At 46.4% G+C, this 25,486-nt stretch overlaps 1 protein-coding gene across 6 annotated transcripts in view; it reads left to right on the top strand.

The window, feature by feature from the left end:
• Positions 1–25,486, top strand: part of SLC44A3 (solute carrier family 44 member 3) — a 93,478-nt gene that overhangs the window by 33,943 nt on the left and 34,049 nt on the right. For all 6 annotated transcript variants that reach the window (XR_005986814.1, XM_041748787.1, XM_041748788.1 and 3 more), the window contains exons 9-10: positions 3,844–4,030; positions 15,325–15,490. Coding sequence is in view for 5 of the 6 variants with exons in the window: in XM_041748787.1 (XP_041604721.1) it covers positions 3,844–4,030; positions 15,325–15,490 (353 nt within the window). In the remaining variant the exon portion in view is untranslated. The remainder of the gene's footprint in view (positions 1–3,843; positions 4,031–15,324; positions 15,491–25,486) is intronic.

The raw sequence follows: 25,486 nt of genomic DNA, 5'->3' as shown, positions 1-25,486 counted from the left end.
CAAGCGGCCATAAGGTGGACACTGTGGGGTCGGGGGAGGGGGCCGACTTACCACAGTTCCTGTTTCCTGTTTGCGAGGAGCCTCCCCCTCCAGCCAGTGGATGCTCCGGGTGTGACAGCTTCTACTGCCCTTGAACACAGAGAACCCTTTATTTCCAGACCTGCTGGCCACTGGATTATTTTGGTTCTCAGAGAACCTACCACCTGCCCCCATCACCCCCTGCCAGAACTCCCCAGTTAAAAACTGGCAAACAGACTATTGAGGCAGCAGATCCGGGTTGTTGCAGGAGGGAGGAGAGGGAGGTTGGCAGCCCAAAATCATTGGGGTCACTCCCCAGGGGGGCATTAAAAGCACTAGAATCCCAAGGTCCCGGAGGGGGGCTGGAGTTGATTTTAGGCGATCATGGCCATTCCTGCCGGCGTGTTGCTTGTTCACAGTCTGTGGATGCGCAGCGGCCAGGGTTCCCACAGGCCCTTTCGCTCTTCCAGCAAAGCAGACTCTCACCAGCCCACTTCTCTTCCCAGGAGAGCCTTCATTCCCATATTTGGTAGTCTCCACATTTTCTCCTTTCTAGTGAGGTTTCAGGTTTGTGTTCTTCACATCCAAGGCATCTCAGGGAACAAGTGTATGATTAAGGAAAGTTCCCGATTTGTCCTGCCCCAAACAGGGACCAGGCCCACAGCCACTCCAGGGCCTGTGAATGAGGCTGGAGGAAAAAGGACCCCCTCTGTACCCCAGGCTGACACTGGAGCTGTTGGGCAGTGGGGAGGGGTGGGGGGCAGGGCTCCGAGCTGGGGGGAGAGCCAGCCTTCTCCCTGAGTCCTCCACAGGGCTTCCTTTGTCTCCACACACTGAACCTTTAATGGCACCAGACTCCAGAGTCAGGGGTGGCTTCTCCTCCTCACTGAGTGTAAAGTTAGCAAGAGGGAAGGCTGTGAAGGCAGAGAGGCTGTTGTCACCTTGTCTGTGAGGACTGTTCAGGTGCTGGGACAGAGGGTAGAAGCAAACGGCAGCTCATGCACCATTCACATGGCACATTGGTCACCACTCCTTACCCTGACACTCCCATGTAGTGAAGATCTCCCAGGGAGATCCTAGTCTGCTACCAGGACACCTGGGTGGGATATGTTCCCATCTCCTGAGTCCATAGAAGCTACCTAACAAATCAACTTGAAGACATTGTTCTGGGGAGATGGGGGCTGCCTGTGAATATTATATAAATAGTTTCACCAAAAGCCTTAGCAGTGATGAGGAGGGTGAGTGGCATTAAATGCACACCTCAGGGCATCAGCCTAGGAGTACAGGCTGAAGGGCAGCTCCCTTAGACCCCAGAAGAGTGAAGTCAAGACGTGGCCACCATGGTGAGTCAGTCCTGCCCCCCAGCCCAGCCTCGCCCACACCCCCCATTAGGTCCTGCTGATCCCCGTTGGGACTGGGGAGAGTGACAGATTAGAGACTCTGCACTTGTAATGAACATCCTGCAGTGTACTCGGGAGTGTGAGAGGGAATATTTTATGCATATATATAACTTGCAAAACACACATGCATTTAAATACGCACATGTTAGCTTTCCACTTGGGAGCTAGAAGCCAAGTGTATTTGCCTAGAGATCATATTATTTTGCTTCATGAAAATTTTAAGTAAGACCAAAAAAAAAAAAAAGTTGCTTTTTCTTATTGATAGTAGTAGGCATTGAAAATGCAGAGTTGGAAATTCCTACCTAGCCTTTACAGCTTCAGGGTATCCAGGCCTCTTCCCTGGCTCCCCCTGACATGCTGCAGCTGGGTCAGGAGGCTCTGGTCCCAGCTCTGCGAGCAGATTGGGTCATCCCTCCTTCCCTTGACTCTCCTCTACTGGACTGTAAGATCCTGTGGGCCAGGAATGCCCCAGCCCAGCTGGGAGATAAAGGGTATTCTAAGCTAAAGGAATGGCACATGTGGGGTCACATGGACATGAGTGGGACCTGTGGGATGTTCCCCTGGCAGAAGCCCGAGAGCCCGTACAAAGAAGGACCATCCATGCCAGGAAGGTCCTGATCTGTGATGATAATGACTTTGATCTTTATCCAGAAGCACGGGTAACTGTTGAGGGATTTTGAGCTGGGAGATGACATCATTGATTCTGTCCTTTACAAAGATCACTTTAGCTTTGGGTTAGAGGAGGGAAAAGAACAGGAGTTGGGAGCCAAGGGAGATGAAAAGCAGAGGCTCGAGGATGTTTTTGGGGTACAGATGATTGAGGATAATAAGACTTGAGCTGTGATCAACTGTGGGAATAGAGACAGATCTGGGAAGCCGAACGCAGGCAACTGGGATTGTGCTGTGCACTGGGCACTGGGCCGTCCTTGATGTTAAAGGATGGCTCTGCTCTCAGGGAGCTTAATCTAATGGGAAATTCAGATGAGTAAACATTTGCAGTAGAAAATGCTGAGAGCTACAACTGGTAAGTTTGGGATGATATGGAAACGCACAGGAGAGGAAACTTATTCTTGGACAGTCCAGAAAAATTAGGGCCACTGGAATAGGGATTCTAGAAGAAAGAGGAGATTTTTATGTGAAGATAATGAATTTGGTTCAGGACGAGTTGAATTTGAGAGACTATTGGATGTTCACAGCCTGGCCAGGAACTGACATGCTTACTCATCCAGCACCTAGAGAAGGGTGAGGCTGGAGGTTCTTTTTTTTTTTTTTTCTTTTTTTAAGATTTTATTTATTTATTTGAGAGAGCACAAGCCTGAGTGAGGGGGCAAAGGGAGAGGGAGAAGCAGACTCCCCGCTGATCAGGGAGCCTGATGCTGGGCTCCATCCCAGGACCCTGAGCCAAAGGCAGATTCTTAACCAACTGAGCCACCCAGGCGCCCCGAGGCTAGAGGTTCTTATTTGAAATAAGGTTATCAGCCTCTAGGAAGGATGCTAAGACCACAAAGGAACAGGAGATAGCCCCCAAAGACTCTGAGAAACAACAGCGGAAGGAGTAGGAGAGCCAGAAGAAAGAGCATTCACAAAAGTCAAGGGAGGAGACAGTTTCAAGGAAAGAGGAGTGGACAGAGATCCGGGTGCCAGGCTCTAGGGAGGGTGCGAGGGTGGATGGCAGGTGGAGACTAGTCCGTGCGGAGCCTGCCTGTGAAAGGTGTGAGGAGGTGCAGGCAGTGGGGCTTGGGTGCCAGGGTGAATTTAACATATAATCTCCATGGAGGGGGGCCAGAGCCGATAGAAAAAGGCACAGAAGGTCGCTTTGAGGCACGATCACTGTCCTTTCCCCTCCTCCTTGCATTCCTTGCCTTTTGCAGTCCTTGAGCATTCTCTGAGTCTCTCGGATATTGTGGTGAGGAGGCGAGGGTTAGAAGATGGTTCTCTGACCCTACAGGACCTTGTTTGCATTTTCTCTTGTTCTCTGCATGTTCCCTTAGGTGAGGGATTGTGTCTTGTTCACTGGTACAGCTGCAGGGTAAGCATAGGGACCAGCACATAGTAGATGCTCAATTAGGACTTGAAAATTTTTCTGGGGACACCTGGGTGGCTCAGCGGTTGAGCATCAGCCTTCAGCTCTGGGTGTGACCCTGGGTTCGCCGGATCAAGTCCTGCATCAGGCTCCCCACAAGGGAGCCTGCTTCTCCCTCTGCCTCTGTCCCTGCTTCTCTTTCTCTGTCTTTTATGAATAAATAAATAAAATATTTTTTAAAAATTAAAAAAATATATTTTTCTGTTCCATTATAATAAAAGTAGTGAGTAGCTATCTCAAAGAGCTGTTTGCTGAGATATCAGTGAAATATTAAGATTTGCGTTAAGCTCTTCTTGGATGTTCATTATTTTGAGTAATTTAGTCTAACCTCTTTCTCACCAGGCAGTTGTGCTCAGCTTGATTTTTGTCTTCAGAAAGAGAATAAAATTGACAATTGAACTTTTCCAAGTCATAAATAAAGCCATCGGCAGCTCTCCTTTCTTGCTGTTCCAACCACTGTGGACTTTTGCCATCCTCATCTTCTTCTGGGTCCTCTGGGTGGCTGTGCTGCTGAGCCTGGGAACTGCAGGTAAGCGCAGTGGGTCCTTCATCTCAGAGCTGTGCACTTTAGAGCCATTGGCCTGTTTATGTAGGGACCGGATCTCCTGTGCGGTGAGAGGCGTCTGATGACAGCGGGGATGGTGCCAGGGGCTCTGTCATGGGGGGAAGCAGGAAAATCCTTTCCCTCTTTTATACTGGCTTTAAAGAAACTGGGTTTGTTTCACAAGAGGAATAAATTCAGTAAGGACTGGAAGAGCTTTCGGAAAAACTACAATATGAACAAAAGCCTCTAGAAGGAAGGATTTAGATTTTATCTGAGGCAATTTGCCAACTCCTCTCAAATTAGGTGATCAAGAAGAATGTCCTATTAAAGTCTGTTAATAGGACTGCTCAGTAGAGCCGCATAAGTTTGAAGCGAGTGCATATGGAAGTTCACATCGCCTAGGTCCTGAGAAGGACCTGACGGTCCTGAGTCGCCCACCCTCCTGTTGTCTCTCTTCAGTGGTTTTCTACCAGAGGATTCCTCAGAGTCAGCTAAGGGGCTTTATTATTAAAATACACTGGCCTGGGCCCCATCCTCAGAGATCTTTTTTTTAAAAAATATTTTATTTATTTATTTGAGAAAGAGAGCATAAGTGGGGGGGCGGGGTGGCCGAGGGAGAGGGAGAAGCAGGCTTCCTGCTTAGCGGGGAGCCCAATGCCGGGCTTTAGCCCAGGACCCCAAGATCATGACCTGAACCGAAGGTAGACACTTCACCAGCTGAGCCACCCAGGTGCCTCCATCCTCAGAGATCTTGATTCACTTGGCTTGAGGTGGGGCAGACTATATTTTGTTGAGGCCCCATAACAGGGCAAAGAAGTGGTATTTAAAGTACTGTCTGAAATGAGATAATGAGCTTCTGTCAGGATATATATTACTCCTTTATTGAGAAATCTTGCAATGGGGGGGAAATATCAGAATGAAGTAGTGGGCTTCGTCAAGCAGCTGGTCTATGTGCGGGCACAAGCTCCTCATCTCACTGCGGGCTAGGAACAAGCAGAGTGAGGACAGGCAGCCAGGCTGTAGACACACCTTGAGTGGCCCCGTTGTCCGTCTGCTCTAACTCCTCTGGCTGATTTGGTTAAGAACCACATTCACACTCGGATGGGAGTACCAAAGAGTAAGTTGCCTTCTGAGCCTGTCACCAGATGGATAAGAACCACGGCGGATGTCAAATCAGCAAAGCTACTGTAATTCCTTACTCTTCCATCAAGTTTATTTTGTCCCCTATTGGCTCTGGTCAAAAATGTAAGAACAACTGCTCTGTAGTAGATTCTTAGTAAACTGGGGTCTCTTCCCTCTCCTCTGGAGAAAACTGACCCATCGGAGCTTGCTCAAGATCGTCAGGAGGCCCCCTGGAAGGTACAGCCCATACTCCCAGCTCGGAAGACACTGCCAGAGCACTCTTTTCTTTTGTTCTCTGGAAGCTTTCTGAAGATCTGCAGGGAACTCAGACTAATCATCCAGGAAGAAACCTTGGTTGAGCGGACGGGACTGTAATCAATCAGGATGAGGTTTGTCTGGGAGTAACAGAAGGCTCAAACAATCAGTGGCTTAAATAAGATATTAGGTAATTTCTCTTACGTAAAGGAAGTCCACAAGGAAGAGCCCCATGCCAACGTGGTCCTCTAGAGATGGAGGCCGTAGGTGCTTGCATTCTGCTTCAGCTCAGCGCCTTGTGGCTGACATCCTGTACCACTTGCTTCCACCCGGTGACTGAAATGGACACTCAGGCTCCAGCCATATCCTTCTCCAGCCATTAGGAAGGTGGTGGGGACAAAGGTGAGCCGCCCTTCCCTCTCTCATCCCTTCTAGAAGCCGTGACAGCACTGACACTTCCACCCCACTGGCCAGATCCTAGTTACACAGCAACACCTTCCTGCGGGGGAGGAAAGGAGATGCAGTTGCATCGGGGGCAGCCACGCACAGTTAAAAAAAAAAATTAGAGGTTCAATTGCCGAGAAAAGGCAAAGAACAGATATTAGGGGACAATTAGAAGTCTCAGCTAGGGTGACACTGAACGGTTCTATTTTGCTCCTTTGAAGGAGTCTCGGTCCCGCTCAGAAAGGAGGGCAGTGGCCTTGGTACAAGCAGGCAAGCAAACATTTGTTGGACAGGATCCGAACTCCAGGCTCGGCGTTAGGAGCTTTCTTAGGTTGTCTGCTTTCAGCATTGCAGTCCCCTTTTGTCATATATGTTGTTATGCTCAAGTTCTGGGCAAGAGAATTGAGGCTCTGAGTACTCGGTTCGTGGAAGGTCACACAGCTAGGAAGTGCGAGGCTCTCTGGCTCCAGAGCCCTAGGCTGGGACCCGTGCACCCTCCACCATCTCACGTTTCCCGTGTCTGGGATAAAAGGTGGGCCTCCTCAGTTTTGTGTCAAGTCAAAGCAGTGCTGGTGGATGTGGCCTGTGCCCATAATGTTGTTTGGGGTCTGTGGTTACAGGACAGCATGGCAGGGCCAGAGGTTGAAGCCAGGGTGGGCTGGGAGTGATGGGTAGCAGCGGGCGGCAGTGCATGACACCCGGGGTAGTGGACTGTGGTATCTGGACCCTGGCCCTAAAGAATCACCAGAGAAAGGGTGAGGTCATGGAAATAGGACTCAGGACCAGGGAAGGACCTTCCTTCCTCCTCCAGCCTCTGGGGCACGGCCACCCTCTCCCCCACACCGTCCCCTGGGCTGTGAGTCTGGCTGAGGGAGATTGTCCCTGTGGTTAACCCACAGTACTCTGGAGCAGGGCACGTTCATTTGTTCTGGCCTTTTAATTCACAAGTGTTAGGGGAGCCGGTGGGGCCGAGGGCCTGGGCCGGGCGCTGGGGAGGAAGGGTGGTTCCTCACAGCACTGAGAGTCGAGCAGGACGGACAGTTAAACGTGCTCATGGTGCAGGTTGATGAATGTCACCATAAGAGGGATTTGGGGAGCTCCGAGAGCACCGAACCCAGGCTCGACCCCACAGGGTGAGTCAGGGAAGGCTTCGCACAGGATGGGCTAGAAATTGCCAGATCAGAAAATACAGAAGGAAGCCAAAGGGGATTCCATAGGGGTCACAAGCAAACACCAGGAGAGAGCCTGGCCACAGAAGACAGGAGAGAGCCAGTCCTGGAGTGAGGGGTGCAGTCGGAGAGGACCAGGTCCCAGGGCCACCTCACAGGTGGGCTGCCAGCATGCTGTCCCTTCAGTTCCCCGTCAGGCCCAGGTTGGGCTCAGGGCTGAGGGGCAGGAGAGGCAGGGAGCCAGGTAAGCGACTCCGCGGGGCCGAAGGTCGCCCCGGAGGTCACGTACTCCAGTGTGGCCATCCTTGTCAGTGGACGGAGGGAACCAGCAAGAGGGTGAGGAGCAGAGGGGCAGGAGACAAAACCAAAGCCGGGTGCCTGGGACCCGAGGGAGGCCCGCTGCTAGCTGCCCTTCTGCTTTCCAGGAGAGCAGGTGTCCCACCGAGCCACAGTGTCCCTCCTCCCCGGGCTCAGGCATCCTGAGAGCCAGACTGGCTGTCCCCTCTGGCCACCTGACTCTCCTTGCCATTCTCCTGTGGGCCGCGCCAGGCGCACAGAACTCCTTTGTTCTCAAAGGCCTTTTCACTCAGCGCCAGAGCCACCACTCAGGGGCTGGGCAGGTCACTTCGTTGCTTCATGTCATTTTGACCATCGAGAGACGCCCCAGCTGCGCTTATGGGAGGCTGGGAGCTGCCGTGGGAGCTTGTGCAAAGAAGCCAGGTGACGTGGGGGTCAGAGAGGCCAGCACAGCACCTGGTCGTCTCACTCCATGCCCCTTAGGCAGCTATAAAACCCTCCAGTTGTCCAGTCCGTGCCCCATGGGCCGGGAAGGCAGGGCAGGGGGGTCCTCAGCGGGTAGGAGTTAGGAGCTTTTTATCATGTCAGGTGGTTGAACGAACTAACATTTTAATGTGTAAAAAAAGAAAGAGATACAGAACAAGTGAACTTGTTTTTGCCCCGACGAGCTGCTTCTCTAGTGACTATAAACCAGTATCTGAGCTAGTTGACAAGTTCTGGCTTGTTTGGGGATTGTTTCAGCAGACCATATCCAGGCCCTCCAGCCAGGACATTTATTAGCCTCTGGGGAACTGTCTGCTACCAGCACGTGACAATGACTACAAAAATCCAATGAGGGAAAAGTGAACCCTGTAATGACCTTGGGATCCCGGCAGGTACAGGTGGCAGGGTGGAAGGAGCCCATGTGGCCTCATTAGGCCCAGTTGTCGATAAGGTTGACCCCGAAAGCCCCAGAGTCAACAGTGGCTGAAGCCCCTCTTAGGGTGGCACTTCCCCTCCCCAGGTGCTGCGGTTAGAAAGGTAATCGCAGGGATGTGTTCAGGTGCTTGGGACAGGCAAAGGGCCACGCTTGGGAAGGAGGCAGTAGGGACGGGCAGGCTTCCCATCAAGGGACCCAGCATCCAGGCTGGCTCTGGCCTTCCTTGTATGATAATATTCTGTGCTTCCCTTTTCCCATTTTTCACAATGGAAAAGTGACGCTTTCCCCAGCTGCTGCACAGGGATGTGAGGAGGATGAAATGAGGCCAGAGCTTTGCTTTGCAAATGAGGGACCGTGTATGTCTCTTATGTTGGGAATTCCCATTGATTAAGGAGTATCTGGTACTAGCTTCAGCTTTAGTCTCTGCTCTGCCTGGCATATTTGAGAACATAGTCTAAAATAAAATTGTCTTCTTTTTTAAATTCTGAGAATTTGAGAAGATAAAGCCTCCTAGCAGCCCAGACCTGTCCTAGGGACGGGCAGAGGGAGCTTGCACAAAAGAGATCTGAAACAGCTCCTGCTTTGTTGAAGTTTATGGTCGCCTTTGGGAAAGTGCAAAGGAAAACCATCTCCATGGACATCTTTGTGCCTTTGCACCTGCTGTGACCTTCACCTGGAAACACCTCTCTTCATGAACTGCACCCTAGCTCTCTACCCCAAACTGCCTGGGGAGCTAGTCATTCTCCAGGAATTGTTTGGAGCATTGTTTCTTAGACAATCTATAAATTCTCCAGGCATACTTTTTATTGCTTCTTCATTTTCCTGGCATTTTTTTATATTCTTCATTCTTTCAATAGCTCTTCACTGCGTGCTTACTATCGCTGGCCTGGAAACTAGAAGTACAGCCATGAGCAGGACAGTGAGTGGGGAGAGAGGGAATAAGTAAGTAAATATAGTATGTGTCTGATGGTGACGAGTCCTACCAAGAACAGTATTGCAAGATACTGACTCATGCGTTACCATCCCACTAGCATACGGACATCTTGAGGGCAAGGGCCATGCCTTTTCTTTCTGTGTCTCTCAACTCAGCCTGCAGCCCCCAAATGACTTCAGGAAGCATGCCCTGAATCAGTGAGTGAATTCGCATTAGTGCTGTATTAAATGGGATGTATACACAGAAAGAACTTGGTAAATCCCAGACTCTATGTCAGTGAGATTTTCTTCTCTTCTTCCCTAATCTGCATGCTGTCAGAGCAGAAGCTGAGCCAGTGGGAGACACAGGCAGGAGGGATGTCAGTGGGACACCTGAGCCAATTTGCTGGAAGAGGCCAAAGTGTAGAATGTACTAGAAAGTTGAGTCCTTCCAAGTTGGACCTGCTTCCTTTGGGAAATTATCCCAACCGGCTGGTCTGCCTTCCTCGAGAAACTGCCATTTATATGTTCATGAGTATCACCTTAATCTTTCGAAATGCTTTGAAGCTTGTATATAATATCTGGACTTATAACTAGCTTCATGATGACTTTCCTCCAGTTGATATTGATGATATCCAGAAAATGGTCTCAGATCTCTATAGTAAGATTATTAGGGATATAAGATATATTGGATTTATTTATGTATACATAGGATATATTGAGGAAAGTTGATTCATTCATTTATTTGTTCATTCAATAAATATTTATTGAACATTTACTGTATCAGACCCTGTTATAGAAAAATACAGCTTTCCTTCTAGTTTGGAAGCTAGGGAGGATGGGTGTTAAATAAAATAAGTGAATTTTATAGTACATTAAGAGTTAATAAGTGGTATGGAGAGAAAGCAGAGAGGAGGAATGAGAAATGCTTAAGGGGGAGAGTAATTTTAAATGTGGTGAGTGAGGAGGACTTCTTTGGGGTGACGTGAACAAAGATTTGAAGGAGGTAAGGGCAGAGCCATGAGGCCATATAAGAGAAGGGACAGTGTTCTTGGCAAAGGGAACAGCAAGGGTACTGGGGAAACAGCGAGCAGACCCCTTCCGCTGGAGTGGGATGGTTAAGGGAGAGCATGGGTCAACAGGGGGTCAGAGAGGGCATGGGGTCAGATCCTTGAGCCTTGTAGCCTTAATAGGAACTCTGGTTCTGATCTGACGTGGGAAGTCATTACAGTTTTAAGCAGAATAGTGACGTGATCTGATGTACATTCTAACAGCCATCCGGGGAGGAGATGATGCTGGCATAATAATGGATGAGGTGTGACATATCAGATTCTGAGTCTATTCTGAAGGATTTCCTGATATATTAGTGGAGAGGTGTGGAGGAGAGATCTAGAGGTGACACTGAGCAACTGGAGGATGGGACTGCCATCAGCTGAGAGGGGGCAAGACTCTGACCGGAGCATTTTATGGGAGATTATATAGGTTTTGATCATGTTAACTGAGACATCTTCTTGGCAGCCAGATGGAGATGTCAAGCGGGGTATGAGCAGTTTGAAGCTGAGGTTTCTGGAGCCATCCGAGCTAGAGATCTACATTTGGGAATTGGGGAGCATATAAATGGTATTTCAAACCACGGGAGTAGAAGGAGGGCAGAGAGAGGAGAGAGCCAATCCGAGGACTTGTTTCGGGGACCTTCAGTGGAAGAGATTCTGGAGCTGAGGAGGAACAGAAACTGAGGCCGGCCAGGAGCAGCCCCAGGGCAGGAGGATGGAAAGTGCCCTGGAGTTCGGGTGAAGGATGCCAGGGACATGTTAGTGGCGTCCGATGTGTCAAATGCTACTGCTAAGCGAGGTAAGACCTGAGGACTGACCACTGAATTCAGCCACGAAACGGCGTCAGTGAAATCTGAGGGGAGTGGATCACGATCCGAGTGGCTTGAAGAGGGAGAAAAGGATTGAGGTGTATGTAGACACAATCCTGAGCAGTTTGGCCACAAAAGAGGAGCAAAGGGGCACCTGGCCGGCTCACTCAGAGGAGCGTGGAATGCTAGGTCTTGGGGTCATGAGTTCTAGCCCCACATTGGGGGTAGAGATTATATTAAAATAAATAAGTATATAACCTTAAAAAATGTTTTTAAGGAGGAAGAGAGAAATGGCAAGGAAGTGAGAGGAGGAGAGTCAAGAGTAGGGTTTGTTTTTCTTTCAAAGACGAGAGATGGTTAAAAATGATTCCATTAAGAGGAATACTTAGGTGAAGGAAGCAGGAGGCGAGCGTTGCTGAAGAGCTGTCATCAGAAGATGGAGGGGGGGATCCAGTGGAGGATTACGGACAGTTTATCACATTAAGTGGGGGTCAGGCTACGGCTCATGCTGACCAGGTAGGCTGTTGGGGGTAGACACCCGCAGAAGCTTGCCAATTGCTCCCTTTTCTCCTAGAAACTAGAAGTAGGTCTCCATCGACAGGGAGTGGCAATGGGGAGAAACCTTTAGAAGTTGAAGGGGAGATGGAGAGACTGGTCAAGCACCATGTGAGTTCCTGATAGTCACTCAGATGGGGTCTTCTTTCTGATTCTTTATTTCCTTCTTTCATGTTCCCCCCTTAATGGCTAACGTCCAGCATCATTCCAACATGCAGTAGATGCTTAATAAATATTTGTTAACTCCAGGTGCACCTGGGGAGCTCAGTCAGTTAAGGGCTGCCTTCGGCTCAGGTAAGGATCCCAGGGTCCTAGGATCGAGTCCCACGTCGGGCTCCCTGCTCAGCGGGGAGCCTGCTTCTGCCTCTCCAGCTCCCACTCCCCCTGCTTATCCTCTCTTTCTGTGTCAAATAAATACATAAAGTCTTTTTAAAAAATTTTTGCTAACTCCAGAGCTGGAATTCTCTTTACCTGTATTTCAGTTATAGCTACCCCTGTATTGGGTACTCACTCTTCCAAGTGTCTTACCCACTTTATCCCATAGCAGCTGCGGGTGTGGTACTCAGAGTCACAAGAGTGGACGGGGTCACCAAGCGTGCAAGGAGCGGGTATTAGTGTCTTCACATTACAAGTGATGGAACAGAGGTGTTCCAAGGTCCCATGACCTGCCTGAGGCTGGTCGGCCATTAGGGGATGGTGCAGAGATATGAATCTCAGCCTGTGGGACTCAAGCCCAAGCCTGTAACCACTGCCTCAGGGTTCATCTTGTCCACCATCTTCTCCTTGACAATGAGAGGACAAAGGCCCAGGTTGCTTATCACATGTGTCAAAACTGAGAGTGGGACCAAGTCCTCTCCCAATTCAGTGCCCTTTGCACCATCATCCCTGGGAGCTATCCTATCTTGAAGTCCAGTTCCTGTTATCGCGTGTTGGCTACGTCTAGTAGGTAGCTAGAGTGAAACAGTCTAGCAACGAAGGGGCTGGTCCTCTGAGGGCTCTCGCTTGCACGGACACCGTCCTCCAGGAGAGGGCAGTCTTGTGCGCATGACCACTCCTGCCCCACCCACAGGCTGCAACCACCCCTTTCCAGGCTTTCCCTCTGAGGCCACAAGGCCTGATTCTTCAGAGAATGTTTGCCTAAAGCAGAGGTTTTGGAGCAGTAGGTTTGTCCCCCAGGTGGCATTTGGCAATGTCTTATGAACCTTTTGGTTCATAACTGGAGGTGGGGAGGAAAGTTGCTCCTGGCATCTAGTGGGTAGAGGCCAGGATTAATGCTAAACATCCTGCAGTGTGCAGGGTAGCCTCCCACCCCCAACGAAGGATTATCTGCACCAAAATGTCAGTTGGTTTGTTGAGAAGTTGTGAAACCCTAATCTCAAGGAAAGTCTGTAAACAGCCTGCTATAACCGAACCAGAGGAACAAATAGAAGGTGGCTTAGACAAAGAGACTCTAAAACAGCAATGACCAGGGATGCCAGGGTGGCTCAGCGGTTGAGCATCTGCCTTTGACTCAGGGGCGTGATCCCAGGGTCGGGCTCCCTGCATGGAGCCTGCTTCTCCCTCTGCCTGTGTCTCTGCCTCTCTCATGAATAAATAAATAAAATATTTTAAAAAAATAAAAATAAAATAAAATAAAACAGCAATGACCAGAGTAACTTACAAGCTTACTGCTGCTTGGCTTCTGCTTCTTTGGGGAATGCCAAGGGCTTGAAGGCTGGTATGAACCTTGGCTTATCACTTTAGCCACTCTCCAGTCACTAGGGCCATCAGTGTGCCAAGCTGGAATATATGTGAGTGTGCCCCTGACAGTGCAGGGCAGCCAAGAAGAGAGACCATTCCCCTTTAGCATCCGGGGCCTCTGTATTTACCTTTCATCTGTCAAAGAAAGCATTCCTCTTGTTCTGTGGGAACATTTTCCACCCCCAAACTATTTGTTTTGTTGTAGACGTGTTTTTGCAAAACTGTAGTCTATCCCCAGGACTTGACCTGGCAGGAAGTAACAGCGTGCTTGTTGACTGGCCCTGGTCACTTCTGATATTTGATGAAGTGATTCTCCAAGTCTCCACTGACCCGATCTACCTAAACTGTGTTAGTGGTGAGGGGTCAGCTCCGATAGCCCTGGGAATGCTTTCCTGAAACACACCCATTTTGGAAAAGCATAAATGTTTATCAGTGCCGTACCTGAAACAGAGATTGCTTCCAAGCCAGAAAGAGCCCAGTGCTCAATAAATATTAACTAATCTGTAAATCAAGCCTCTCCACTGTTTCTCACAATGTGACTCTTGTTCAGCAGAACACAGAGCCTAAGGAACTAAGGCTAGCCATGGTCCATGGAATCAGATTGCTCTACAGCATGATTATCTTCTCCCACTTCCTCTGCAGGGACCCTATTGTGAATGTCTATAGACACCTGAATTATGAACCTAAAACCAATTTATAGCTATAAAGGAAAATATGAAACTACCTTTAAATGTTGTTCAAGTTGTAGGCTTTGCTAAAAACTGAAGTGCCTGTCTTCTTACATAACAGTGGTTTATTCTAAACACATAATGGAGAACATCTAGAAATCAAACATAGCCACAGAGCTGGGATTTGGATTTACTAAATCCAACCTGAACTGAATTGAATTGAGAGCTAATTCAGGGGCTTCTTTAGCTGAGGGCAAATAAAAGAGGGTATAGCCATGTCAAAGGTAGAGCACTGTCGGGATGCCCCTGCTGGCCTGGTTTAACACAGTATTGAGCTCCTGAAACTTCATGCAATCATTATCATTTATGGAATGAAATTTTTATGGACCAGGCCCCATATTAAGCATTTACCATGTAATCTCATTCCAACTACCAGCAGGAAATGGACATTATACTTAAGGAGACTAAATATCTTGCCTTGGGCTAACCAGGAAAGGCTCAAGCTGAGATATGAACTAGAAAGTTACCACTGAGACCCAATAGGTACTTTAAATGTGCTAGAAGAGTTTGCCCTTGCAGTGAAATCTGAAATGAACCCCTTTGAAAAAATTAAGCTTCTTGGGTCTTTTATAAACTCTAAATTTTTGGTGAAGCAGAGTTCTAGGCTATAGTCCCAATGGCTTTGTGTGATTTCACCCACATAACAAGTTTTGTTTGTATCATAAAGAAGTGCGGTAGAAAAACTATAAATTTTAGAATCTGGCATATTAGGATTTATATTCTCTTTTCACTGATCATGAGCAGTGAGAGGTTATCAAAAGTTTCTTGACTCAGGACACCTGGGTGGCTCGGTGGTTGAGCATCTGCCTTTGGCTCACATCGTAATCTCAGGGTCCAGGGATTGAGTCCCGCATCAGGCTCAGGAGCCTGCTTCTCCCTTTGCCTGTGTCTCTGCCTCTCTCTGTGTCTCTCATGAATAAATACATACAATCTTAAAAAAAAAAAAAAAAGTTTCCTGACTCTCCCAAACCTCAGTTTTCCTATCTACAAAGTGGGATGAGCATTAGAGTTTGTATAGTTCAAGTGTCTCACAAATTACCTACCCATCAGTCATCATGAATATTGTTATTGATATTACTCATAAGTTAAAAGTGTGTTCTCATTTTTCAATTTTTGATATGAAGATATCAAATTTGGGTGGATGCTTCCAACTTTACTTTGGCATCTGTGAGTCTACATAATGCTAACGGCCAGCTACAAGGAAGTATGGCCCATTGAATCATCTCCCATGGTTGGGCAAACATTGAGGTAAAGCATGTTTGTGTTTTAAACTTTAGGAGCTGCACAGGTTATTGAAGGTGGCCAAGTGGAATATCAGCCTCTTGTAGGCATTCGGTATATGTGGTGGTACCATTTAATTGGCCTCATCTGGACCAGCGAATTCATCCTCACATGCCAGCAGATGACTATAGCTGGGGCACTGGTCACTTGCTACTTCAACAGGTAGGTCTTGCATGTTACTGCTCTTGATTTGTCTACATCCTTCATGTCAAGTATCATGAAAGATACTTTGGAGTTTTAAAAGGGGTTGACAGGAGTAAAACCTAAGGTAAAAATCAAAGCAGGATGCTCCTTTGGAAGTGAAAAGAAATATTATACCTTAAATTTGTCACATTTCCAAGCTCTTTTGCCTTAAGCTAGAAAATGCATAGGAAAGCAAAACAGGGGTATAATCCAACTGTTTAGAGTTGAAAGACGTTGGAAAGGAAAGGTTGACTTCTGTAAGTATCCATTCTTTTTTACTTCAAACTTAAAAAAAATACTGGTCTATTTGGAACACACTTCAGTAAGTTCTGTGAGCATTATTTATCTTGTGTAAAATGAGGAAAATGTTTTCTTGGGAAATAATTTTAAATCCTAAGGAAATTGTATATAGCAATAAAATATAGTTTGTGTTCATATCCTTAAGTACTAGTGAATTAATTACTTCTTTGTTCACCCTGATACTTAGTTAAGTGTTCTCACCCCATTACCTCATCAAAATAATTGAGGACACACACACCCCCGAACTTTTTACCTCATTTGTGTGTGTGACTCTCCATGGGGCAAGGATAAAACCACAGGCAAGTAGAGCAGGCCAGGACAATGACAGGGTTGGACTGAGGACAGGAAGTTTATTTCATGATAGGGCTGATCCTCCTCTAATCTCCCAGACCAAATGAGCAGATAAGCATGAATATTCGTGGGGGTAAGAAAGTCAACCAGGGATGATTCATCCCAATGAGCAATTACCTCCCGACAATAAGGAGCACTGTGGGTTTTAATACAGGGGTGTTGTTTGAGAGTTTTCATCATCAGAGACTCTGTAGGATGCACACAGAGCTTATAGTCCTTGGCCTTGAGAACCTCAGAGCCACTGGAGGTGGGTGGCGTTGTGCTGCTTGCTCCTGAGTAGGGGAGCAAAGATTATTCTAACCACGTTGCACCAGCAGCTAACATCTGTCTGACCATAGTGATTTTGTGTTATCTTAGAATCACAAAACCAAACCATTTTCAATGGAGGCTTTTGGTTTGGACTTCCAGTGAAGCATGTATCTGTATCTCTAACCCTTCCTCCTACCCCAAGTCCTCTCCCTCTACAAATCATGAAAGAACGAATGAAAGAAGCATAAACACACAAGAACAATAGAAAAGGAAATGACGGAGAAAAGAAATATCAACCAAATGTTGAAAGCTGCAGAGAGGATGGATGAGTAGCTACTGAGCTGACGAAGACAAACCTAGCAAGGCCCATCTGTGGGGAGGGCAGGAGGGGAAAGGAGGTGAAAATAATATAGAGGCTGATTTGAGCCACAAACACCTAGAGAGGCCCAGGAATTCAAGTGTAAAATGTATTTCTGAAGGTTAGTTACAGGACTGCCTAAGGAACAGTTAGGCTCCAGGGCCCCTTTTCCAAGCCAACAGAAGACAGGAGCTTTGCTTTCTGGACAGGTAAACCAGGAAGGGTCCAGACCTTGGGCACCATCTGAAGCTGGAGGTAAGGCTCTGTACTGAAAGAAGGGCAAATAAGTAAAAGTCTAAATACTGAATAGTGAGGACCCCCACTGCCACCAACATGCATTCCATGGCTCAGCTCCTAGGATGCTGACAGCCAGGTTGATATTCCCCTGGCAAGAGATTAGAGGATTCTTCTTTGGAGAAATTACCAACCCAAAGTAAAGACCTGCAGATAATGCCATATGGTGGGGGAGGGGGTCCCCAGTGAAATGATTCCCTGACTGAACCAGACAACTGTCACGCCTCATACAGAGCTTCCAATTCACTCTTTAGTGCCTCAGTCTTAGATATAAATTGGTAGCCAGTGATGATTCAGCATTCACAGAAAAATATCTAGTGAAAGAAAAAGATCAAAATGAACAAAACAAAGGGAATTTAAGGGAAATAGAGACAATGCAAGCAGAAGAAAATGACCAAAAAAGAACTCCACAAAAACCCTATAATATCCTCAGAAAGAATAAAGAAATACTGCATCCATAAAATAAGTACCAAGAAAAAAAATGAAAGGCATCTTAGTGATTAAAAATATGATTGCATCTGTAAAACTGTGTGGAGGTTCCTCAAAGAGTTAAAAATAGATCTGCCCTACGACCCAGCAGTTGCACTGCTGGGGATTTACCCCAAAGATACAGATGCAATGAAATGCCGGGACACCTGCACCCCGATGTTTATAGCAGCAATGTCCACAGTAGCCAAACTGTGGAAGGAGCCTCGGTGTCCATCGACAGATGAATGGATAAAGAAGATGTGGTCTATATACACAATGGAATATTCCTCAGCCATTAGAAACGACAAATACCCACCATTTGCTTCGAGGTGGATGGAACTGGAGGGTATTATGCTGAGTGAAATAAGTCAATCGGCGAAGGACAAACATTATATGGTCTCATTCATTTGGGGAATATAAAAAATAGTGAAAGGGAATAAAGGGGAAAGGAGAAAAAAATGAGTGGAAATATCAGAAAGGGAGACAGAACATGAGAGACTCCTACTCTGGGAAATGAACTAGGGGTGGTAGAAGGGGAAGTGGGTGGGCGGTGGGGGTGACTGGGTGACGGACACTGAGGTGGGCACTTGACGGGCTGAGCACTGGGTGTTATTCTATATGCTGACAAATTGAACACCAATAAAAAATAAATTTACAAAAAATATGATTGCAAAAGTGAAAATTTTCTTCCGAAGAATTAAAATATAAAATTGAAAAATCGTTGTAGAAGGTAGAGCAAAAAGACAAAGAGATGGAAAATAAAGGATGGATAAAAAGTTAGAGGATACATTTTGGAGACTCAACATCTGACTAATACAAGTTCCAAAAATAGAGAACAAAGGAAAGAGAAAGAAAGAAGTTATCAAAGAAAATTTCCCAGAGTTGGAGGACGTGAGTAAAGGGAAGATCCCAGAAGCTTCTAAGGGGAAAAATAGATCACAGGCAAAGGATCAAGAACTAGAATGGAGTCTGATGTTCAACAGCAACTCTGAATGAGGAAGACGATGGAGCAAACTTGTCAAAATTCTAAGAAGAGATTATTTCCAAAACTAGAATTCTATAAGTATTCATACTGTCAATCAAAGGTAAAGAAAATAAAGTCATGTTCAGGACTGCAACATCCCAGAAGATTTTTTTCTCCATCTTCTTTCCTGGGAAGGGTGTTCTCCTCTGAAAGGAGTGAGTAAGCCAGGGAGAAAAATAGGAGTTTCAGGAAATGGGCTCCAACACAGTAAAGAAGAACAGGGAATTCCCAGAAGGGTAGCTATATAGCAGTTATAAAAAATATCCAGGGGATCCCTGGGTGGCGCAGCGGTTTGGCGCCTGCCTTTGGCCCAGGGCGCGATCCTGGGGACCCGGGATCGAATCCCACATCAGGCTCCCGGTGCATGGAGCCTGCTTCTCCCTCTGCCTGTGTCTCTGCCTGTGTCTCTGGCTCTGTCTCTCCTTCTATCTCTCAAGAATAAATAAAAAATAAAAAAAATAGGGATCCCTGGGTGGCGCAGCGGTTTGGCGCCTGCCTTTGGCCCAGGGCGCGATCCTGGAGACCCGGGATCGAATCCCACATCGGGCTCCCAGTGCATGGAGCCTGCTTCTCCCTCTGCCTGTGTCTCTGCCTCTCTCTCTCTCTCTCTCTCTCTCTCTGTGACTATCATAAATAAATAAAAATTTAAAAAAAATTAAAAAAAAAATAAAAATAAAAATAAAAAATATCCAGGCCAAGGAGGAGCAGGAGAGCAGTGGGCTCCAGGAGGCATGTCTCCAAGGGAAGGGAGAGGTAGGGAAAGAAAACTAAGAGAATACCAGATGTGTTTAAACAAGTAAAGATTTACACTTTGATAAAGCATTTGGTAAAGCCCATGGGAAACCAAGCAAATGTAAAATGTGAAACAATTATTAACTTCAGGAAAACCCAAACGTTGTATAGGAAAGGAACTAGCATCAGAATACACTACTTGGTTTATATTTCAATAAAAATAAATAAATACACAATTTTTAAAAAGAATACACTACTTGGATCAGTTGTGATTGTTATTTAGGTACTGATAACATAAACACTAAACACTGACTAAAACATACTCAATGGTCAAAGGTTGAAAGTTTTTCCTCTAAGATCAGAAGCAAGAGAAGAGGGCCCACTCTCACCACTCCTATTCGGTATAGTACTGGAAGTCCTAGCCAGAGCAAGAAAAAGAAAGAAACGGTATCCAAATCAGACAGAAAGAAGTAAAATTGTCTTTGTTTGCAGACGATATGATCTTCTATCTAGAAAAATCCTAAAAACTCCACTAAAAAATATTAGAACTAATCAATGGATTCAGTAAAGTTGCAGGATACAAAATCAACATGCAGAAAATAGTTGCATTTCTGTAACAACAAAATATCTGAAAAATAAAGCAATCCCATTTGCAATAGCATCAAGAACAATAAAATATTTAGGAATAAAATTTCCCATTACATAGATTGCCTCTCATTTTTGTTGTTGTTGTTGTTGTTGTTTGTTTGTTTTACTGTGCAAAGATTTCTAATTTGATGTAGTCTTACTTACTAATTTTTGCTTTCATTGCTGTGCTTTTGTGTCATATGCAAAAAATCACTGCCAAGACCAATGCCGAGCTCTTTCCCTATGTTTTCTTTAGTTTTATGGTTTCAGTTCCTATGGTTAAGTCTTTAAACCATTTCAAATTAGTTTTTGTGAGTAGTGTAAGATAGGGGTTAATTTCATTCTTCAATATGTAGTTATCCAGTTTTCCCAACACCATTTATAAAAGGGACCATCCTTTTCCCTTTCTGAGCTCTTAATTCTGTTCCACTGATCTGTCATTTTTATGCCTGTGCCACACTGTTTTGATTGCTATAGTTTTGTAGCATAATTTGAAATTAGGAAGTGTGATGCCTCCAAGTTTGTTCGTCTTTCTCACGACTGCTTTGGCCATTTAGGATCTTTTGTAATACCACACAAATTTTAGAACTGCTTTTTTTTTTCTCCTGTGAAAAATGTCACTGGAATTTTGATAGTCAATGCATTGAATCTATATGGGCTTTGGATAGTATGGATATTTTAACTATCTGAATTCTTCTGATCCATGAACATGAAATATCTATTTGTGTGTGTCTTCTTAAATTTCTTTCATTAAAATCTTGTAGTTTTCAGGATATAGATTGTTCACCTTCTCTGCACAGTAAAAACCAACGAAATGAAAGGCAACCTATGAAAACAGAAAAAAATATTTGCACATCGTATATCCCGTAAAGAGTTAATATCCAAAATATATAAAGAAGTCATATAATCCAATAACAATAAAAGAATCCAGTTAAGGGGCACTTGGTGGCTCAGTTGATTAAGTGTCTGACTCTTGATTTTGGCCTAGGTCATGATCTCAGGATCATGAGATCAAGTCCACATTGGACTCCACACTTGCAAAGCCTACTTAAGATTTTCTTTCTCCCTCTCCTACTGCTCCTCCCCACAATACCCCACTCACATGTGCTCTTTTTCTCTCTCTCTAAAAAATAAATGACTAGGTGTGCCTGTGGCTCAGTTAAGCATCTGACTTCAGATCAGGTCATGATCTCAGTGTCCTGGGATCAAGGCAAGCTCCATATAGGGCTTTCTGCTCAGTGAGAAGTCTGCTTGTCCCTCTGCCCCTATCCCCACTCATGCTCTCACTCTCTCTCAAATAAATGAATAAAATCTTTAAAAATAAAAATAAAGGGGCGCCTGTGTGGTTCAGTCAAGTATCTGACTCTTGGTTTTGGCTTAGGTTATGATCTCAGGTTCCTATGGAGCCCTGCCTCGGTTCCTTACTCAGCATAGCGTCAGCTTAAGATTCTCTGCCTCTTCTTCTCCCTCTGCCCCTCCCCCAATTTGTGCCTGTGTTTTCTCTAAAATAAATTTAATAAAATTATAAATAAAGGTCACCTCTTAAGAAAAAAATCCAGTTAAAAAATAGGCAGAGGAACTGAATAGGTATCTTTCCAAAGAAGACATGCAAATGACTAACAGGTACATGAAATGTATTCAACATCACTCATCATCAGGGAAGTGCAAATCAAAACCACAAGGAGATATCATCTCACACCTGTTAGAATGGATGTCATCAGAAGATAAGAGATAAAAAATGTTGGCAAGGATGTGAAGAAAAGGGAACCCCTGTGCACTGTTGGTGGGAATGCAAACTGGTGCAGCCACTATGGAAAACAGTTTGGAGGTTCCTCAAAAAATTGAAACTAGAACTACCATATGATCCAGCAATCCTGCTTCTGGGTATTTATCCAAAGGAAATGGAAATAGGATCTCAAAGAGGTATTTGCACTCCCACGTTTATTGCAGCATTATTCACAGTGCCAAGCTATGGAAACAACCCAAATGTTAATCAAATATTAACAGATAGCTAGATAAAGATGTGATGCTCTCTCTCTCTCTCTCTCTCTCTCTCTCTCTCTCTCACACACACACACACACACACACACACACACACACAGGAATTTTATTCAGCCACGAGAAAGAAGAAAATCTTGTCATTTGTGAAAGTGTGGATAGATCTTGAGAGTATCGTGCTAATAAGCAAAATAAGCCCAACAAAGATAAATACTGTATGGGCTCACTTAAATGTAGAATGTAACAAGAGCCAAAACAGTAGAAACTTAGCAACAGTAGAGTGGTGACTAACGGGTGTCCAGGGTACAGCTGGGGGAAATGGGCAGATGTTGGTTAAAGGGTACAAACTTCAAGTTAGGATGAATAAGTTCTAGGGATTCAATGTCCAGCATGGTGATTATGGTTAATAAGACTGTATAATATACCTGACAGTTGCTAAGAGAGTAGAATTTAAAAGCTCTAACCACAATAAAGAAATGTAATTATATGACGTATTGCGGGTGTTAGCTACTGCTGTGGTGGTACGTCAGTATCAGATCAACACCTCATCCACCTGAAAGTTACACAATGTCCTATGTCAGTGATATTTCAAAAAAAGGTGAGAAAAAACTCTAAAAACTTCAACATAATTACACTGAGAAGAACGAGACAATGGGCAAATGTTTAGGTTGTATGAGAGAAACAATCAACAAACATGTTTCAAAGTGAGAAGTCAGGGGTGCCTCGGTGGCTCAGGCAGTTGAGTCCAACTCTTGGTTTTGGTTCAGGTCCAGGTAGTGATCTCAGGGTCATGAGATGGAGCTCTGCATCAGGCTGCATGCTGCTTGTGGAGCCTGTTTGGGATTCTTTCTCTCCCTTTCCTTCTGCCCTTCCCCCTCCTCAACCTCTCTCCCCCGCTCTCTTAAAAAAAAAAACAATGTGAGAAGTCAGTAGACAATATTAGAGACTGAAAAAATATATGCAGAGAGAATATGCTATTTGGAAGTGTGGGGTAAGTTATAGAAGAAATAGCTAACATATGACCTCTAGGGGAAGAAAATTAGCAGCGAGGAAAGCAAACTGCTCTCTTTGCTGGTTAGCCTCTTGCTATTTGACTTAAGATATTTACACATTACTCTGATAAAAATAAAATACAATGCATGTCGACTTAGAGCACTACTTCTTTTTTATTATTTATTTATTCATGAGAGACACGGAAAGAGGCAGAGACACAGGCAGAGAGAGAAGCAGGCTCCCTGCAGGGAGCCCGATGGGAGATTCGATCCCAGGTCTCCAGGATCTGTCTCTGAGCCTAAGGCAGACGCTCAAGCACTGAGCCACCCAGGTGCCCCTAGAGCACTATTTCTTTCTTTCTTTCTTTCTTTCAAGATTTATTTATTCATGAGAGACAGAGAGAGAGAGAGAGAGAGAGAGGCAAAGACACAGGCAGAGGGAGAAGCAGGCCCCCTGCAGGGAGCCCGATGCGGGATTCGATCCCAGGACCTCAGGATCACACCCTGGGCCGAAGGCAGACGCTCAAGCACTGAGCCCCCCAGGTGCCCTGCAGCGCTATTGCTTAATTAAAGAGCTCCGCTTTCTTTTCTTCATGGGGCCTCATTTTGAAACCTTAAGGTTTTCCGCCCTCCCGGGGTTCGCAGCATCTCCCGCTGCTCGGGCCTGCCCTCCGGAGAGGGTTAGCCAGTGCGGTCCTCTCCGTCATTCACGTGCGCGTTAAGACACCCGAGGAGGGGGGATCCCTGGGTGGCTCAGCGGTTCGGCGCCTGCCTTTGGCCCAGGGCGTGATCCTGGAGACCCGGGATCGAGTCCCACGTCGGGCTCCCTGCATGGAGCCTGCCTCTCCCTCTGGCTGTGCCTCTGCCTCTCTCTCTCTCTCTCTCTCTCTATCATAAATAAATAATAAAAAAAATTTTTAAAAAAGACACCCGAGGAGTTCACGCGGAGACCGTCAAGTGCCAGGCTAGGGCAGCCCGTAAAATTTCTCTTTTACAACCATTCGCTTGAAGAGGGGTCCACAGAGAGCCGTAGGATGTGGCTGGGGGTGCGATGGGAAGGAACTAGAACCGTTCAACTTGCAGAGGGGCCGCCTGAGGCATGACCTCATCGTTGCTTTCACACGTAGCAGAGACGGTTTCCAGCTGCCCCTGCCCTGGCAGCGGGGGGCGGCTGCGGGCCTCGGGTGGGAGGCGGCGGGGCCGACCCTGGCAGAGCCGCCCAGGCCAGCTACAGAGTCGTGTCCTTTGTAACAAAGACAATTTCCTTTCTCCTGGAGGACGGGAAAGATGAAGCGCACAGCGATGTTGCTGAAAGAAACGTCGGGAAAGGATGGTCTCCTCGGGGGCCACACGGCCTGTAGCTCCCCGATGACATCCAGAGATAAGGAGTATCTTAAGCTTCCTCGGATATAATCAGTGCGTCCTCCTGAGGGCAGGTTGTGCAGGGTGTGAGGAGACCGAGATGAAGGTCTGGCCACCAACACAGCAGGGCGGCATGGCAGGGCGACCTTACCTTGGAACATGGAGAAAGGTCTAAGAAGGGAAGGTGGAGACCTCAGACACTCCACTTATTTAACCCTTTTCTGTAGGGTGGTGTCTAGTGGGGGGGCAGGTATCGAACTCGGGCTCCACGAGCTGGCCTGAGTTTAAAGGGCCTGCTTTTGAAGGTGTCTCTCTCGTCCCGGGATAACCCAGCTTCTGGAACTCATGCACCTTCTTCCACCCAAGCCCTGGAGAGCCTCGGACTCACAGCCAGAATGTGTCGTGGCCCACGACCGTCACTCCGCTGCCTGACATGGTTAATCCCATCCCAGCAGAACCTTTCTCTGAAAGATGATGCTCAAGGCCAGACTTCAAAACCTGAAGGACCGGACTCCAAAGGCCCCTTCACAGTGGCCTGTGAATCACTTGTTTCCCTACCAGATGGAAAGCAGGTGTTGTCCACTCTTCCTTGCGTCCTCTCGAGCACTGTAATAAGTCCTAAGGCACATAAATCTCCTAAATGGAAAAGTCAACATTCTTCCTTTAAAAAAAAAAAAAAAAAGCTGAGGAAAGGGAAAAACTGTGTCAGATTTTCCTGGCCTGTACTACTCTTCTGGTTTATCAGGCCAACATGAATTCGTATCACCAATAGTTTCCCTGGTATTTCCTATTTTCAAGACTATTGAGTTGGAACACACATCGCCCTTTTGTGGGACAACTGGATCACGGCTACTCCGCTCCCAATAGGACTTTCGTGTTCTCCTTTCCTTCCTGGATGATTTCAGTTACAGCAAAATAGAGCCCTTGCCAACTCTTGAGACATTTCTGGCCGCGTTCCTTTTTCTCCCTCAAAACCTAGGCTCTTGTCAAAACCTTGATTCATAGTGACTTATTAGCAACCAGAGCGAGTTGTAGAATAATCCATTATGAAGAAACCGAGCTTCAGTTGGAATCAGTGAGGTGGCTTCTCAGAAAGGGCCTCATTTTCTAGAACTGGCACCAGCAGGAAATTCAGAGGGTCAGGGGAGGGGTTGCTCAGCCCTCCCTCCTTTGTTTTATCTTTCAGGTTTCGGGTAGGGTGAAGGCTGTGCCCCTTCTGT

Source organism: Vulpes lagopus, chromosome 3 (genome assembly GCF_018345385.1).
Source record: "Vulpes lagopus strain Blue_001 chromosome 3, ASM1834538v1, whole genome shotgun sequence".
Taxonomy (NCBI): domain Eukaryota; kingdom Metazoa; phylum Chordata; class Mammalia; order Carnivora; family Canidae; genus Vulpes; species Vulpes lagopus.
The sequence above is the reverse complement of the archived record's forward strand: the minus strand, read 5'-3'. Positions and strand labels throughout refer to the sequence as shown.